General features: G+C 40.8%; 1 protein-coding gene across 6 annotated transcripts in view; it reads left to right on the top strand.

The window, feature by feature from the left end:
• Nucleotides 1-1,273: 1,273 nt before the first annotated feature.
• Nucleotides 1,274-17,112, top strand: part of ubap2l (ubiquitin associated protein 2-like) — a 26,277-nt gene continuing 10,438 nt past the window's right edge. For 2 of the 6 annotated variants that reach the window (XM_013912809.1, XM_013912806.1), the window contains exons 1-21: nucleotides 1,274-1,345; nucleotides 2,610-2,747; nucleotides 3,421-3,495; nucleotides 4,091-4,201; nucleotides 6,019-6,193; nucleotides 7,302-7,403; nucleotides 7,579-7,624; nucleotides 10,057-10,101; nucleotides 10,834-10,940; nucleotides 11,207-11,266; nucleotides 11,378-11,430; nucleotides 11,743-11,828; nucleotides 12,250-12,430; nucleotides 12,664-12,862; nucleotides 13,090-13,430; nucleotides 13,850-14,022; nucleotides 15,134-15,254; nucleotides 15,572-15,611; nucleotides 15,739-15,931; nucleotides 16,052-16,115; nucleotides 16,375-16,711. In XM_013912809.1, the coding sequence (XP_013768263.1) occupies nucleotides 2,652-2,747; nucleotides 3,421-3,495; nucleotides 4,091-4,201; nucleotides 6,019-6,193; nucleotides 7,302-7,403; nucleotides 7,579-7,624; nucleotides 10,057-10,101; nucleotides 10,834-10,940; nucleotides 11,207-11,266; nucleotides 11,378-11,430; nucleotides 11,743-11,828; nucleotides 12,250-12,430; nucleotides 12,664-12,862; nucleotides 13,090-13,430; nucleotides 13,850-14,022; nucleotides 15,134-15,254; nucleotides 15,572-15,611; nucleotides 15,739-15,931; nucleotides 16,052-16,115; nucleotides 16,375-16,711 (2,605 nt within the window). In that variant the 5' untranslated portion in view covers nucleotides 1,274-1,345; nucleotides 2,610-2,651. The other 4 variants (XM_013912810.1, XM_013912808.1, XM_005740634.1 and 1 more) reach the window with 3 other exon arrangements.

The following is a 17,112-nucleotide window of genomic DNA, read 5'->3' as shown; positions in this document are numbered from 1 at the left end:
AGGGCACAATTTATATCATACACATATATACACATTATATTACTGTTGGTGATATTTGTAACACATTCAATGATCTATGTAGAATGTAATACTTATACATATTATTTTACCTGTTTCATTTTTTGTTTATTATTATTATTATTATTATTATTAGTAGTAGTAGTAGTAGTAGTAGTAGTAGTAGTAGTAGTAGTAGTAGTAGTATACAACACTATGTAAAAGTATTGATCCAGCCCTGTGTGAAACAGACGCATAACTAAAAATCTAAAATACATTAAAATGCAGTATATTAGGAAAAATAATTCTACTATACTTGAAAGTTAATATTTGGTATAATCACCTTTAATTCTTCAACACAGCCTGAACTCTTAGGTTGTGAACAACCACTTTGTACCTCTACTTTTGTACTTTGTACACTGAACACAGTCTGAACCAAATATTTCAAATATGTATTTATCACTCCACCAGACCTGGTTCCCCTGACTTTCAGTCCAGGACTTGTGTAATTTAGCATATCTCAAACGTTGCTCCCTCCTTTCCTTCATTAAGAGTGACTTGTTGACAGCCACCATTTCTGAGGCTTCACGAACAGTAGATGGATCATCTGAAGGACCAGATACATCGCTCAGGTCCTGTGTCAGATCTTTTCTGGATTTTTTCTTAAGGACGTGGCTTTTAGATATTGCTCATCTGCTGAAGATATTTTTTTTAGGTCTTTCACTGCTTCACTGCTTCTATCCTCCTCATATCCAGTTTCCTTAAAGATGTTTATAGCACAAGCACATCATGCTGAGATATGCCAAGTTTTCTGTTAGAAGCACTTTGGGAATCACAAAAATAGTATTTTATGTCTGTCAATTTTTGAATAGATTCAGCTAAACAAATGGGAACAAGCCATGTGTTTGACACAGGCTGCTGGAAACAAAGTGTCTAAAGATGCAATTCATAATTGGTTCTTTGTTGTGTGTTGTATGTTGACAAGGGCTGGACTAGAAATGAGTGAAAAAGCAGCCAATGTCCGGAGGACAACTTTGAAAGACTGGAGAACTGGTGCTCACACATTATCACAGCATTTATGCATGCATATACTACATATGAGGGTGTTATTATGAGTATACTTGTGCATAAATATCGACTATTACTTGTTCATTTACACATCAGTTGAATATATTATTATTATTATTATTATTATTATTATTATTATTATTACTTCTCCAGCTCTGACATGTCACGTCTCTCCGCTGACGGTATATTGCTGATCACGTGGTGTGGGTCCAGTTTCCTCGAAGCGCTCTGCAAACCACGTGACGCAGCTCTCCGTGGTGTCAGAGTGGAAAAGAAACAGGTAAATTCACCGTCTCTCGCTTATTGTGTGAGCGAGTCGGCTCGCTTTATTTTTCTCAATATAGCTTATAACACTCGGGGTTCAGGATTTAAACCCTGTCCTAAATCCTACTTCGGAGGTCGACAGCGAGATTACTTGTCGGCCGGTTGTGTAGCAGTGTGTAATACTGAGCCGGGTTTCTGGTCAGTATTGCCTGTTATTTATTTTCATTTTAGCGGCCTATCGGCCTACCCTCAGCCTCGGCGGTTTTTTACGCCTTCAGCCCGGTCCGTGAGAGTACGCCGGGGCCACTGGTTCTAAATGTTGCAGAGCGGTGTCGCGGCTGCTAATTCGCTAACGTGGCTAATGTTTCTTGGCTAACCAACAGGACGTTAGTTTGTTTAGTTAGCGTGGCTATCAGTCGCTAGCAGACAACCGGTGGCATCGGAGTGGCATGGGCGTATTTTTCTTCTTCTTTGGTTCACCCGGTCGAACCCGAAATCTCCGTTAGTTGTTAGCGAGCTAATTAACTTGTTTGCTATTAAGCTAAGTTAGCTAGCGACGCAGCTTTGTTTAGGTAGGTATCACTGTTTAGTTAGCAGGTTAGCCGTTAAAGTTAGCCTCGTTGTCGCCATGAGGTGAAGCCGTGAGAAGCGGAAGCCCACCGAGACTTGAAAGCTGGATGCTTTCCCCTCAACTATTAGCTTGCTGGCTAGCATTTTGGCCATGTGGCTGGATAGTAGATTTGGATATGGTCGACAGGCCCTGTTTTTAGGCTTGTTTGTGCGCGAATCAAAACAGGGTTTTACGTAACATGTGCAAGATTAAGGAATCGATAGCAAGGTTAACAGTATACTGTGTGAGATTGTATGTTGTCTTTCCCCATTTGGTGTTCTCCAAAGTGTATATATGTCTGTTTTTTTGTTTTGTTTTGTTTTTGTTTTTTTAAAGACATTCGCTTGTTTGGTAATCTAGATTTACCTCAGCATTGAGGCTGTTTTGATGCATAAAGTGTTGCCTCATGTTTGAGTGGTAAATAAGTTAGTGCTCGTTTTCCTTGTGTGCAGCTGCACCCAGTTTACTAAGGAGCTCTTCCCTTTTTTGTCCTCCCTCGGGTGGCCTTGGTTTAAGACATGGTCTGGGAACAAAGGTGATATCACTGCCAGCTTCCAGCAAACCATTAAGCAACCAGGCAGTTTGAGGAAGTGGTATCGTACCATACGTGTGCGTGACATAAGTAGGTCACAAGCCCTTCTAACACTCCTTCTCACCCTTCTCTTCTCAGGTGTTATTCCTTTGTAAATACTGTTATTTGTATATACTGTAAATGATGACGTCCATGGGCGGGAACCGAGCCCGGGGCAACTGGGAGCAGACACAGGGCCAGACACAGAGCCAGACACAGCACAAGCAGAGGCCTCAGGTACCCTCTCACACTCACCACCTGTCACACTGCCCAGATGCTCTGTGATATGCACCAAGGTTGAATATACTCAGACAAGGGTTTTTTTCTTTTCTTTTTTCAACTCGTAATTACATACAAGTTTTTAGCTACAAAGTTACATACTTGTTACAGTTAGATTTGAGATAAGTATAACTTTAAAAATTCAGTCAAAACTAAGTCTTTATTTACTGAGTAAAGGGCTTTTGCAGATGATGCCATCCTCACTATAAAAGCTTTGGATAAGTTGGGGTGATGCTGCTGAGTAATTACAAGTCGAGAACAAAATCTCTGATTGTGAGCTTTTGGGATCACGGCTTCAGTCTGAAAACCCAATAGGGAACACAGTCTGACCAACTAATATGCAGGTTTGATGATAACAGTAAAAAGACGGTGGTTACTGTTTGTGGTATAGTAGTTGTGTGAAAAGGGTTATTTACAAGTGTTAGCATTTTTTAAGCACTGTAGTTGTTGTTGAAAATGGTAAATTAGTTGCAATTAGTAAATCTGAAGTGGATGCAAAGGTGCTTTCAATTTTTAATAATAACTTTAGTGCTACAGATTCTATTAACATCTAAATGTTATGTTTTCTCAACAATGCAAATCCTGTGTTTGCTGATGCAAATCTTGGATCTTTTTCACTCTCTTGGAACAGGCTACCGCAGAGCAGATCCGACTCGCACAGATGATTTCAGATCACAATGATGACTTTGAAGAAAAGGTCAAACAGGTGAGCAGATGCACTTTCTTTTTTTCCTGCTGTTTAGGTGTTCCTGCTCCTTTTGTAGTTGCACCACTTCATTTATTGACACGTGTTATATTGTATCATTTATTGTGCTTGGCATTAGACATGTATGTCTCTTGTGTTAGGATTTTTTTTTAAGTGAACATATACAGGATTTAACCATAAATGATATCAGGCCTGTCAGCTTTAATGATCAAATCATTAATTTTGACACACTCATTGTCATCTAAGTTCAGAAAACTCAAAAAACAAGTCATCGTCACCTTCTGATAAGAGAGTTTTCTTCTCAAAGATCAGTGTCTTTATTTAGGAACTAAAACAAGTGGATGTAGTCAGAGTATTCATAGAAAATTAACTTTATATACAATCTGTTGGTTACCTATGGTCTTGTTACAAAGGTACTGAATGTCTACTCAACTGCTGAATCTCAGCAAGCATGTAGTTAACCCTCTATACTGACCTTTTGATAAAATTAGATTTTTATTCTAAGTGTAATTAAAATAGTTTACTTTTTAACAAATAACACATCAGAGATGTCATGGGTCAACTCTGTCTGATTGTGAAAACCCTCCTTTTCCAGCTGATTGACATCACAGGCAAGGATCAGGATGAGTCTATGATCGCACTGCATGATTGCAACGGGGATGTCAACAGAGCCATCAACGTGTTGCTGGAGGGCAGCCCAGACACTGTGAGTATTGGCTTTGTGTGAAGGCTTGTGCTGTGAGCGCCGGATTCTTGTGAAATCAGTGCCACACTGGATGTTACAATCACATCAGGGAAAACAGTGGTTGGAGACAGCAGCACAACTAAAATTATTGTGACCAGGTTCAATGAACATGCAGCCTTTGAAATGGTTGCTTTGAAGATGGGTACCACAAACGGTCAGATGCCATGTTCAAAGTGACTGTGATGCATGAGCAGGGCGATAAGATGGCGCCAGTCTATCAGTTTTCAATTGAATGCGGTTGTGTACAGCGATACAGCACTAAACAGATAAATCATTAAAAATCGTAAATCTGCTGTCGTCTTTTGCTGTCTAGATACAAAGAAGTTCACATTTACTTTTAAATGACTCAAGCCAGAACCTCATAGGTCTGAAACGCACATTCAGAAATTCCTCCACAAATAGTGATGGAGTTGCTGCAGGACGGCAGTTTAGTAGGTGCATGGGAACCTTGCGTTTGTATAGGAACATAACCAGAATCCAACAAGTTGGCAACCAGTTGAATCAAGTCCCCAGTTGCAAAGAGACTCATTGCAGACGTACAGCACTTGTCAGTGCTGATTGATTGCAATCTTTCTACATTTATAAATTAGTTAGCAAGTATTTTCAAACCTTTGCCAATCTGTCTGAGAGTTATTGCAGTCAGTCTGAGTCAGGCTGTGATTGTTTGGAAGCGGATTATCTTCTACTGGGCGACTGTGCATTCATTTTCCTGTTGAAAGTGGGTACTGCAGCTGTGTACATTTTCTGTGTTTTCTTTGTCAATGTGCCTCTTTTGCATCCCCTAAGTATGTTGTCACTGACCTCTTGAAAACCAGAAGGGGACTTGAAGGAGGGCAGTCATCTCCTGAAGTGGAGACTGCATTCACAGGGCATAAGCTTCCTATTAGTTTCCATAAAAATATTTGGGTTCTTCTTTCTGCGATGTTTTAGGAAATTCTGCTTGGTACGTTTGTTGCAGTGTCGCTAACAGACAGACAAACGGATGGCACAGATAACATATCTTATCTTTATTTGGCTACTTAAATGTGTGTAATGTTTATCTATAAGTTATCAAAAAATAACTTAAAAGCTTGAATAATAATCTGACTTGTAGAACATGGTGAGAAATTGAAACTAGAGTAAGACTTTGAACAGTATCTTGTTGTTACACATTAATCACAGCTGATCAAGAGATGCTATGCCCTTTGGATTGTCAAATACTGGTTCATTGGAGTAAAGACTTTAAAAGGAGTTTGATTTATACGGCTTGGTAGGGAATAAATAAAATGAACAACATTTCCAATTGTGATTTTCAACTAGCTTCCACAGCTTCCACTAAACAGCTTCTTAATGCACTGTATGTGAAATGCGATCCCAATCAGATTCAGACATACGTAAGCTTAGTGGCAGTTTATGCTCCCTGTTGTTAATCTCTGTGTATAGCGGCATGGCACACATCTGCAAACAGGTCCGTTTTTACAGGTCTTTGTATGATGCATAAGTGTGGTAGCATCACATTTTCCAGATGGCACAGAGCGATATTGCTGCAACCGATGGAAAAGCAAGAGATATTCGTCAGAAAACTATGAAAAGGCCGTAATGGTCACATAGTTTCCTGTTTTGGCCGAGGGTCTCTAACAGTGGAAAAAAAAAAATTCAGATCATCACCTTATCAGCTAACCTTTCATCCATTTCAGTGTGTGTTTTCCATCTTAGTGAAATGTGCCAAGACAATCAGTTCTGTAGTATTCTGATTTAGACGAGCATCATTGTAATGCTATATTTATGTATTTCTTAAGGACTCCTGGGAAATGGTGGGAAAGAAGAAAGGGGTGTCAGGTCAGAAGGAGACCAGCCAGGCAGAAACTGGAGACGAAGGAAAAGAGAACAGAGAGAAAGGAGGCGAGAAGGATGCAGCACGTCGCAGAGGTGGAGCTCCACGCAAGGGACGTGGCGCTAGCAGGGGACGAGAGTGTAAGTCTTTAACTCATCCTTACATTGATTTGCCTTCTACAGTTTGATCTGGAAACTTTAGTCAGTGACTCAGTTTTTACAAATGGGTGTGTCTGCCAACACAATAGATTTTTCTGACCTTGAATTCAAGTATGAAGGGATTGAACAAAAATATTGAGAAATTTGTCATTTTTATACACAGTCCTGTATTTACAGAGGCTCAGATTTAATTGAACAAATACCATTATAATTTTCTGGTTAGCAGTCCCCTTAGCAGTCCTACAAATTTACAATTAGTCCCCTAAACCATCCAATGTACCGTGGGCGGTACGTCCGACTGCTAACAGGTTAAGGCTCTGTTGAAGTCAAGATCTGCTTGAAGTGTGGAGCCAGTTGAGATTACCAGAGTGTGGACCTTCATTGTGATCTTTTGCCAGGCCTTTATTGTATCTGTCTGCAGTTCTTGTTTATTTTTGTTGGTCTTTACATCTTTAGTTTTGGCTTTAGTTTGATTTAGGTTTAGATGAAGAGGTCAGCTTGGCTGCTTCAGAATATTTAAAAAAAAAAAAAATTTTGCCCTCAACTCTGAAAAGAAATCATTGAACAAATGGTCACTAACAAGGTGGTTATTTTATCAAATTGCATGCTGTAAATGTACAGCCTGAAAGATTTTTTTTCTTTGAATTTCATCATGTTTCACAAGTCAAGGAATGCTGTTAATTTGAGTCATGCCTGTGCTCTGTCAGACTCAAGTTTATCGAGTCATTTTGTAAAAAAGGCTTTTTGCTTTTGTTGCCTGAAGGGGTTCATTGAGAAAAGAAATGTATGGTTTGCATGAACAGTTGCTTGCTGGCTTATTTTTGTCATTTAGATGAAGTTGGATACAGAAAGGTTGCACAGGTGCACCGGAATTCTGTAAAAATAAAAGTGCAAGAAAGCCTTTTAGAACTTATTTAAACTGCATACATCGTCATAGGAAAGGGGAGCCAGCACATTTGTCTGTCCTTTTGATTTTATCTGAGGGGCTGTTAAGGTTCTCAAACATTAGGTTTTATTTAATTGTCTGCTGTTTTTGCACGCGCTATTGTGTCGAAATCTGAAGCCATTTGCTCTCTCTTCATTACTCAAGTTCGTGGCCAAGAGAATGGCTTAGATGGAGGCAAGACTGGAGTAGCTGGAAGAGGTGCAGAGCGAGGCCGAAGGGGAAGAGGCAGAGGAAGGGGAGCAGTTGGTAAGTAATCCTCTTTACTGTTCTTTGAAGGACGTGTGTCTAATCAAAACAAGGGGTAGCTGGAATTTTTGGGCTTTTTTTTTTTTTGCAATGCATACATAATCTGCTGGCTTCCTTTCTTATGGCAAGATTTGTCGAACTGAGAAACTGACACAAAGTCTCGTTCTGTCCCCAGGAGCATCTGGACGGCGAGGAGGCAGATTTTCGGCACAGGGCATGGGGTAAGGGAATACCTGCATTGCCTAAATCGAGAAGGCCTTTTGTTCCACTTTTACATGTTGCTATGGTCACCAGAGAGCAGGACCCCAGCCTATTGTTTAGTATTAATCCAAAGGAGGGAGGACATACATCAGCCAATGGGACGGAACAGCGTGGGCTGAATATCTCTCTTCAGAGTTTGCAGTCTCTAAAGATTTTATTTAGAGTAATATTTGGATTGATTTATGAAGAAGACTGTCAGGGACCGAACTGGTTTAGCTTTACAGTTATATTAAGCTCTCTGGCCCCAGGCTGCAGGATTATTCAGTTTGTTTTGCTTGTGTTCTTTAGTCTCTGAGCGCAAAAGGGTGCAGTTAATACGCATGTCAGTTGAACAGTTAGGTGTCAAAACAGAGGAAGTGCTTTTTGTGCTGACTGTGATGGCTTTCTCGACTCATTTGATTGTCATTAATTGGGCAGTGTATGAGTAAGACTTGTGCTGTCATAAGACATTTCCTGGATTAGGTTGTGAGCAGTCAGGTATGATGTGACTCTGGGTGTATATGTGTGTGCGTCCTAACTGAATGGCTCCCTTGCTGGAGAAGCCTGAATCTGATGTTCTTACAAAAACAAAGTGTGTTTTGAAGCTGCTGTATAAATACAACAAAAAGCATACTTGCACATGGTTTTAACCTATGGGAATGACTAGAATGTAAAATAATTGCTCTATGATGGTGCAAACGATAACCTGCAGTAGGATCTTTATGGTCTGTGCTCTCTGAGCCTGTGGAAGTGTTCCTGTCTTGGCTGTGTTTGTTTTGAGTGTTGACCTAGATATTGACTTGCATACTCAAACACTATAATACGCTTTTCATACAGATTTGGGGCTAATGTTTTACAGTGCTGGCTGAGACGTTTTTGTGTTACCTAAACTGTCCTCACCGTCAGCACACAATAGTTCTGTTATTGCTTTTGCCTCTGGATGCTGGCAGACACTGTTTACCAGCTTTGCACCAATGTTTGTTGAGAGAAGTGTGCATGGCTTTAAAGGAAACTGCCTTAAAGTAGATAAAGTACTTGTTGCTGTGTGATAAGATGGTGATTTTCAGACCTGCTTGTAGATGTGCGTCACTGATATTTTATGCTTTTAATAGGCAATGTATGCTATTCACCTCACATTTTGCTTTCAGATTTCATTGAAGTTGAACTAAACCCAAAAATTAATACTCGGGTTTAAAAGGGAAATGAGTACCACACTTAATTACCAATGAATAAGCTGATCAGATAGATTTGTTTCAGAGTTGATGTGACGGTTTAGATGATTCAAGGGAAGTTGGTAGATGATTTGGTTATTATCTGCATATGTGAGTCTCTCTGTGAAGTAATAGTGCTTTCAGTCTCTTTAATGGGGCCACATTAAAACCGGCAACCCAGATTTTGGTAACATGAAGACTGGATTTATCACTAATGTAGCCTGGTTCAAGGTGTGTTAAAATGACTGAATTGAACACGTATCCATTTGTTAAGAAATGCAAATTGTAATCTTTGGGTTTTTTCCTGTCTTTTCTGGACAGAAATCATATCACACCACCCTCCACCCACCCATTTTTGTTTCCATAACCCCATTTTTTTAAAATCACCTATTGATTAGTGTCTATTCAGACAAAGTTTTTCCAGGTTAAAAGGGCAGAAAGTAATTTCGCACCTCGGATCTGAGAACACAGTTAAAGTCCCACATTACAACTGACATTTTTTTTTTCCTCTGGTGTTGCATTCAACTAATTTCTTTCTTTGTCTGCAGAAAAGAAACTGAGGGAAGAGATTGAAATCCACTCTGTTTCACACATATGGGATCATTTTATGTTGACATATATAGAAACCCAATGAAACAGGCTGATATATCTTTACAGCTGTAAAAACTGTAGTAAAAGTGTAGGTTTGCTTTGGTGGAGTGTTTGTCAGAATCGAGGCAGTTAATTTGGCGCTGTACAGAGTTATCGCAGAGTGTGTATGTGACATTCTCAACTTATTAGGTAAATGAGAGTGAGACTAAACAAGAGACTGTGTGATTTGAGATGGATGGAGTTATTATGCAGACCGATGCACCGTGTGTTCAACAATAGCTTTGAGCTCATGTAGTTGTGTGATTGAAGGTGTCGATGAAACTGCTAACTGCCATCATCTACCAGCTGTTTTTTGTTTGCGGCTGATTTATGAAGCCAGCTGGGTTTCTTGTGTATTGACCCACTATGACTAAAAGCACACTGGCTTGCTTTGCATTGAAGAGTGATTGACTGGAGCAGAGTTGTTATTAAAGTACTGGCTCAGGCAGCTTGAAGGCCTTGTGCTTACGCTGCTGTAGCTGTCGATGGTGGTGGTGGTGGATTTAAAAAAAAGCTTTTTCTTTTACTTTGTTGTTCATCTTGTAATTGTTACCATTATTTTTCTTCTAAAGCCAGAATGATAAGGGGCCCAGATATGATATTGCAGGCAGTAGGAGGTGAGTGCATCGCCTCTTGTGTGTGTATGTGGTGTTCTTGCTTTCTTTAGGGAGCCTTTGAGTGCTATAAAATAGGATAATGTAATAGCAGACATTAAAACACCTCATTCTATTAATAGGATATCAAATGGATATGGCCTTCCCTTAAAATTTGTCATTTAATATGCTCATCCAAGCTATAAATGCATCTTGATTTGCACAGGAAGGATCTTTGACAAATAATGAAAGCTGCTTGGCTTGGCTTCACTCAAAAGAAAAGTGTTGCACTTGATCATGTTGCTAGGCTGCACCAGCTGTAATTTCCTCAGCATACATGGATGTGTCAAAATAATGAAAGATGTTTCTTGCCAGGAAAGAGTCGTTGAAAAACTAAAACAGTACTTAGATGCTTCCCCACTACAACAATGGTAGTTTCACTGCTTTAACCAAGTTTTTTTTAGGATTTCTTTTACATATCATTTCCTGTTGCAAGTTTGGTTTTGTTTCTGAAGTGTTTTATGAAGTAAAAAGCCTAATGATGTCAAAAGACCACTGCAAGCAGACAACCACCTTAATCAGTTGTGGTGTGCACCTCATTAAAACTTAATTGAGCGTTTGTTTCTGCTCAAACAGGGCTGACCTCTAGTAGGTGAGTAGGTAGTAGCTGTGACTTATGCAGACACTCCTTCAGTTGTTGGGGAAGTCATTAGTCCATTCATTCACTTTTTGACTCCTTATCACTATGTTTCCCAGAACATTCAACCCTGCTGACTATGCGGAGCCAGCTCAGACAGAAGAAAACTACGGAGGGGGCAGTACCTGGAACAACACAGGAAGCGTGGAGCTAGAGGAGGGAGCTAGTAAGTGAATTTATCCACAAAGGTCACCCTCCAATAAGAGAAGTTAATCTTATCAATTCAGCATCTGTTTAACATCCAAACTATTTTAAAAAGCATGGTTAGCTTGCCAAAGAAGCTCTTGTTGTAAAGACTACAAGGATGGTTTGCTTGATAGTTGAGACATACACACATTTCAGACATATTGTAATGCTCTGACTAAAGAATGATCACTTCCTCTGGTAACTCTACATTAGCTTTAATCTCCTCACCTCGGTCTCTGTCTCCAGGGTTGGAATACTCTGCAGGAGAGGGAACAAATTATCCACCCAAGTTTGATTCTGCTCCTGGTAAACCTGTCTTCACTCCCCTCTTGATTTTTTTTTTTTCTGCATTCCTTATTCTGTTTGAAGTTCTTTGTTCAACGTGAAATCATTGAACTGTTTCTCTTTCACTCACAGGTGCCTGGAGGTCTGCCACAGAGGAGTGGGGCACTGAGGACTGGAATGAAGATGTGAGTGTTTTATTTTTACCTCAATCACATTATTTCTTTAACAAAAACAGTACATTGTCCTCGAAGAAGTTATAGTTCAGTATTAATGATGGTGATAGCAGCTCCATGGTGTAGTGGTTTACATATTTGCTCGGAGGAGACGCAAGTACCTTGCCAGGAGGAACTTGCGTCAACCCACTAAATCAAACTTGTGGAGCTGCTGTGGCGACCCGTTGAGAATAAGGGAGCAGCTGAAAGTAGATTAGAACTGATTCCGATCTGCACACTTGAACAGAACTAAAACTTCAGCTTCTGCTCTCCTTTCCTCTGCAGCTTTCAGAGACCAAGATATTCACAGCTTCCAGTGTAGCGTCAGTGCCTCCGCCTCAAGAGAATGTTACCATCACTAAGGGACAGAGGTGGGTCACTTACACAATTTATTACACTGCTGCTGAGCAAATTGCTTTTCTGGGAATTGATGAAGAGAAAAAGAGCAGTCACTGTTTTGTAACCTTCTCTGTTTTTTGTGGACAAGGTTATAATTGTTTTCTTGATCAACTGATTTATGAATGAGTTGATGTTCAGAGAATTATTGGCCATATGCTTGTACTGTTAGTTATCAAGAAAATATGCAAATATTTAATTACTTATTCTGCTAGCTGGACAAAAACAAGCAGTGTTAATATCGCTCACTTGATACTTCTGTTGAATTTAAATAGTAAAAAAAGATTAATCAAGAAAACAATGAAAATGAATGCAGCTTTACAATAATTAACCTATTTTTATTGAAACTTTTTATAGGTATCATAATGAATGGTTTTTTTAAATTTCTTGTTATAGGATTGATCTCGCGGTGCTCCTTGGGAAGACTCCACCATCTTCTTCCTCAGAGACAGAAAATGCCCCCATGGAGGCCACCCAGCCCCCCTCTTTGTCCCAGTCACTGGTTTTCAGCAACTCCAAGCAAGGAGTGCCCCTCTCTCAAACATCCTCCAGCACCCCTTACACCCAGCACAACATGGTGAGACTCTAAAGAACAAAGCATGGCAGTTTTTCCTAACACTGCAGTTAAATGTACATTGCCTCTCAGATAGCTCACTAATGCAAATCATCTTTTAACGTTGATAAGTCCACCACTTCCTCACCACACAGAACACGGGCGAGTATAGTGATATCGCGGCATAACTGCATTATTGTGGCTCAAGTATTTATTCAGTTGGAATAATGGTCTGTGTTCTTCTACCAACACTGCAGGTCAGCATGCTGAGCAAGGGTTTTGGGGAAGTGGGGGAACCTAAAGGAGCCAGCACAGGGACCACTGGGTCCCAGTTTTTGGAGCAGTATAAAACAGCCCAGGCACTGGCCCAGCTGGCAGCCCAGCATTCCCAGACTGGACCCCCCAACACAACCCCTTCATCATGGGACACCAGTGCTGCCTCACTGGGACAATATGGTGAGATGAGAGCCTTTTTTAAATTACTCTGAAGATAAATTATCTGCACACTAAATGCTATTGTTATTAAATGCCTTGCTGTAATATGTGAAGTGGTATATTTCATAATGATTATAATTGAGCTTTTTACTCTTCTTCTTTTTTTTTCTTTTTTTTTTCAATTTCAGTACCACAAAATACCTGCTGAGTTTATTTTTTCTGACTTTTGTCCCCCCACTATTGTCTAGATATGAAGGCTCAACCGGAGTCTGCAATTCATACGCCCTTTACAAAGAGGCAGCCCTACCAGGCCACCACCTCAACCTCGTCCATGTTGGATGTTTTCCTGCAGGACAAAGGCCTGCCTCCTTCCTCTTCTGTCTCCTCATCATCTTCCTTACCACAACAAACAACATCCTCCCCCCATGTGGTGCCTCCACCTGCTTCCTCCCTTCCTAAAATGGCTGGAGTCCCTTCTCTAGGTCAACAAGTTTCCCCAAGCTCCTCAGATGCCCAGGGTTCAAGTCCTCTGCCTTTGCAGCAACACAAAATCAAACAGCAGAAGAAGAGGGCCTCCATTAATACAAAGGTGACTTTTAATAAGAGACTTTGAAAAGGTGCCTGATAGAAGCTATTGAAAACAGACTGGTTTCATGTAGGGATGCACTGATCCAAATGTTTTCTCTTCCAATGTGATGCCAAAATCTGTGCGTTGGATGTGAAAATGCTTCCAAAACAGGTGACAATTTGCTGTTGGCTTCTTTCATCCTGTGTTAGATTGCCCACATTGCTGTGTGGTAAACATAGAACAACAGAATTGAATTGAGTTGAACTGAATTGATCTTCCTCATAGATCGCTGTGTTGTCACCAATACTCGATCTAGTTGTCTGAGGCAGACAGATATCCAATTAAAATAGCAGACCAGTAGAGTTTGTGTCTTATGTATGAAAGCAAGCTTTCAGTCTTTGTGGCCTTAAAGAAAGCAAACTGCTTTTGTCTTTACTCAGATTCCAGCAATGGCAGTGGAGATGCCTGGCTCAACAGACATCTCAGGCCTGAATCTTCAGTTTGGAGCGCTGCAGTTTGGGTCTGAACCAGTTCTACCAGAGTACGAGTCCTCCTCTGCCACCACAACACCAGGCAACCAGGTCCAGAACAGTCTCTACACAAGCCCCAGCAGGTTGGTACTTCCCAAAGCAAAGCTCTTCCTGTACGTAAACAGGAAGAGCTTGAATGGAGGACAGTACTCTTAAAAACCTTCCTCTCAGACCTGCTAGTTGTACTCAGTGTTGTGCCATCTGCTGTGCAACCAGCCAACATAAGGATAGTTCATGTTAGAAAGTTTATGTTGACACAGAACGCTGTGGAATGACAGATTTTTGTTTTTGATTCAAGAACGGTTCTCTGGAGTAAAGTTTTTCTTGACTTTGTAGTCCTGTTCATTGACAGTCATTTTGCTAATGCTTCTGGGCACTTATTAAGCGTGCCTATGCAATATCACGCTGCTTATTATTTGTTGGATTTGTTGTTCTTCTTATTTTGCTGCTCCTGCTGTCTAAATGGCAAGAGAGCTATAACTTTAAATAGAACTTGGATGTGTATAATTTATTAAATCACCTGTTAAATCAGATTTTATTTTTTATTTTTAAACTTAAGTTTGGGGACTTTGCCCCCCAAAATCTTAAAAATTCTTTTGTCCCCACAAGTTATACTTACTGTCTGCATGTGCACAGTCATGAAACTTAATGGAGCAGTCCAAAGTGCATGCTCAATCAACATCTCTAGCTCATCCCACCAGAGCAGAAGCCACATCAAAACAATATTGATACAGTGCTAAGATAACAACAATGTATGCACAAAACATGTTGTGAACCTCACCTGTGGGGATGCATCAGTGCAACAACTCAGTTTGGCAGTTGTGGGCAGGCAGGCTAGCTGCCATCGTTGACACACAAATTTCTATTCAGGGTTTTAGTCGAGCCTGTCTCTCTCATAAAGTCTGACATTTTGTACCGCTTATTCAACAGTGTTTGCATACTTTTCTGATTGCCAGGAATACTGAATTATTTTACCAGTTATAACTGGACTTTTAAGAATTTGGCTTTTGATGTTGATTTTATTTTTTCCCCACACTCTGTTTTACTCAGCACTTCTTTAAAGGTTAGATCAATTTTTGGTGTGTGTTCCAGTCTATAAAACTCATTAAATTGTAATTATCATCAGTATTCAAGTCAGAACCATTAATTGAACACAATTAACTTTGAGATTGTCCATTTCATTGCAATCTGCAGTGAGTCAACTCCAGTTCTCTCCAACTCCAGCCAGATGGACCTGTACGACCAGAGACCATCTCAAACACGGCGTTACCCTCCTTCAGTCTCCTCCTCCCCTCAGAAGGATTTGCAGCCCAAGGTAAAGCCAACACTTTCCTCTTTCACTTGATCTACTAAAATGTTAAATACCCCATTTTTAGTGAAGTATTAAAGAAGGAGTGACTGGGGACAGCATGCTCAACTACCACCTGCTCTGTTATGCAAAAGCCTCTTAAAATAAACTCTACTCTTATACTTCTAAATTCTTTTTGTTTTCCATTGTTCTCGTTGTAAAGTGCTACTGGTTTTTAAACATGGCCTGTATTTGATATCTGCGTATCAAATAAGCTTCAGCTTTTTATCAATGGCCTGTCTCCATAGAAACCTGTGAGCTCACGTTCATTGTTGGTTTTACAGAATGGCTTCAGTTCAATACAGGCAGCACAATCCGTGGAAGGTAAGCGTCTGCTTACTAATCAGGTCATATTTTCTGGCACATTTAGCCCACATACACGTTTCCTGAGCATTATTAATTGAGTTTTGTTGGTTTTATTCCATCCGTTTCTCTTTTGCTCTCTGCACAGCTGCAGCAGGCTCTGCAGTATCAGTCAAGCCGGCCTCTGACTCGGTCACGCCCGCATCGGTCTCCAGCATGGGCACTTTAACAGACAGCAGCTCAGCCTCCTTGTTGACTACAGCCAATCAGACGCCCCTTAGTGCTCTGGGTCACAATGAAGACTTGCCTCCAAGCAGCATGGCCCCTCCTCAGCACAACAAGTGAGATGCAGCTAATCTCTTAAATCTAAATTATGATTGGTGTTAACCTAAGTGTCAGTGAATGTGATGTGATTTGCTGATAAGTGTAATAACCCCTGTATATCCTGTGTTCTTTTACAGCTCTCACCCATCACAACAGAACAGTCTGACTCCATCTGTCCGGACATCGAACTCAGGCTTACTGGTGAGCACTTTGTATGCTCGTGTCAATTTTTACATCAGAATCAATTGTACTTATTTTATTTTATTTTTTTAACAAGTCACAAATGAGTATGAGTAGCTTATGCTGGAGGTTGGGTCTCCCTCCCCCACTCACTCAGTGTGAGCATTTTTCAAAGCTGCATTTCCTGTGGTGGTAGATGGACACATTATATGTTCATTCACTCTAATGGAAATGTAATCTCATCAATCTTCGCGGCATTTATTATCTTCCGCCCCTACAGCATCCCAGCGTCGATGGAGACTCGAGCCTGCACTCTTCATCCTTCCCTTCCTCTGTCTCAGCCGTGCCGTCTTCATCAGTCCCCTGCTCCTCTTCCTCTGTGGCTGCTGCACAGGTGTCCTTAGGGGCTCCTCAGGCCTCCTCAGTGGGCTCTGCCACAGTTTCAGCTCCCTCGGGCCTAGGCCCCGTCAGCAGTCTGGCCATGGGCCTCAACACTGCCTCTATGGGTGCCCCAGTAGCAGCAGCTGCCGCCGCCACTGCTTCAGTCTCCACAGCGGCCTCGACCATTCAGTCTTCAGCATCTTCGTCATCAACGCGCAGCTCTGCAGCATCCTCAGGTTAGACAACACAAGCACAAATATATCAAAATGTAGATTCAGTTTAAATTGTGTTTGCTTTTCACTTTTTCTGCATAGCTGACTTTAAACTGTGCAGTCAATACCAGTGATATAATTATAAGCTTGGTAACTTGATGTGAGGCCTTCACAATAACTTGGTGGTAAAATGGACAGTCAGTCGTTTACTGTATGCGAATCCATTGTGGAGCTTCTGTTACAATATTGTCATTGATCGGGTCATGTGGTCTGGCTTCAGAGAGCACACACAAAGTAGAAGAAAAGAATAAAGGAAAGCATTAAGTAGAGCTTGTCTGGGGTGTTAGGCTGTTGTTTAATCCTTCATTTTGACTAGATTTTAGAACCAATTGAAGTCCTTAAGAGTTTAGGCAAGGCAAGGCAAG

This window comes from Pundamilia nyererei, unplaced genomic scaffold, assembly GCF_000239375.1.
Source record: "Pundamilia nyererei isolate P.nyererei 1_Seehausen unplaced genomic scaffold, PunNye1.0 scaffold00102, whole genome shotgun sequence".
In the NCBI taxonomy this organism is placed as follows: domain Eukaryota; kingdom Metazoa; phylum Chordata; class Actinopteri; order Cichliformes; family Cichlidae; genus Pundamilia; species Pundamilia nyererei.
The sequence above is the reverse complement of the archived record's forward strand: the minus strand, read 5'-3'. Positions and strand labels throughout refer to the sequence as shown.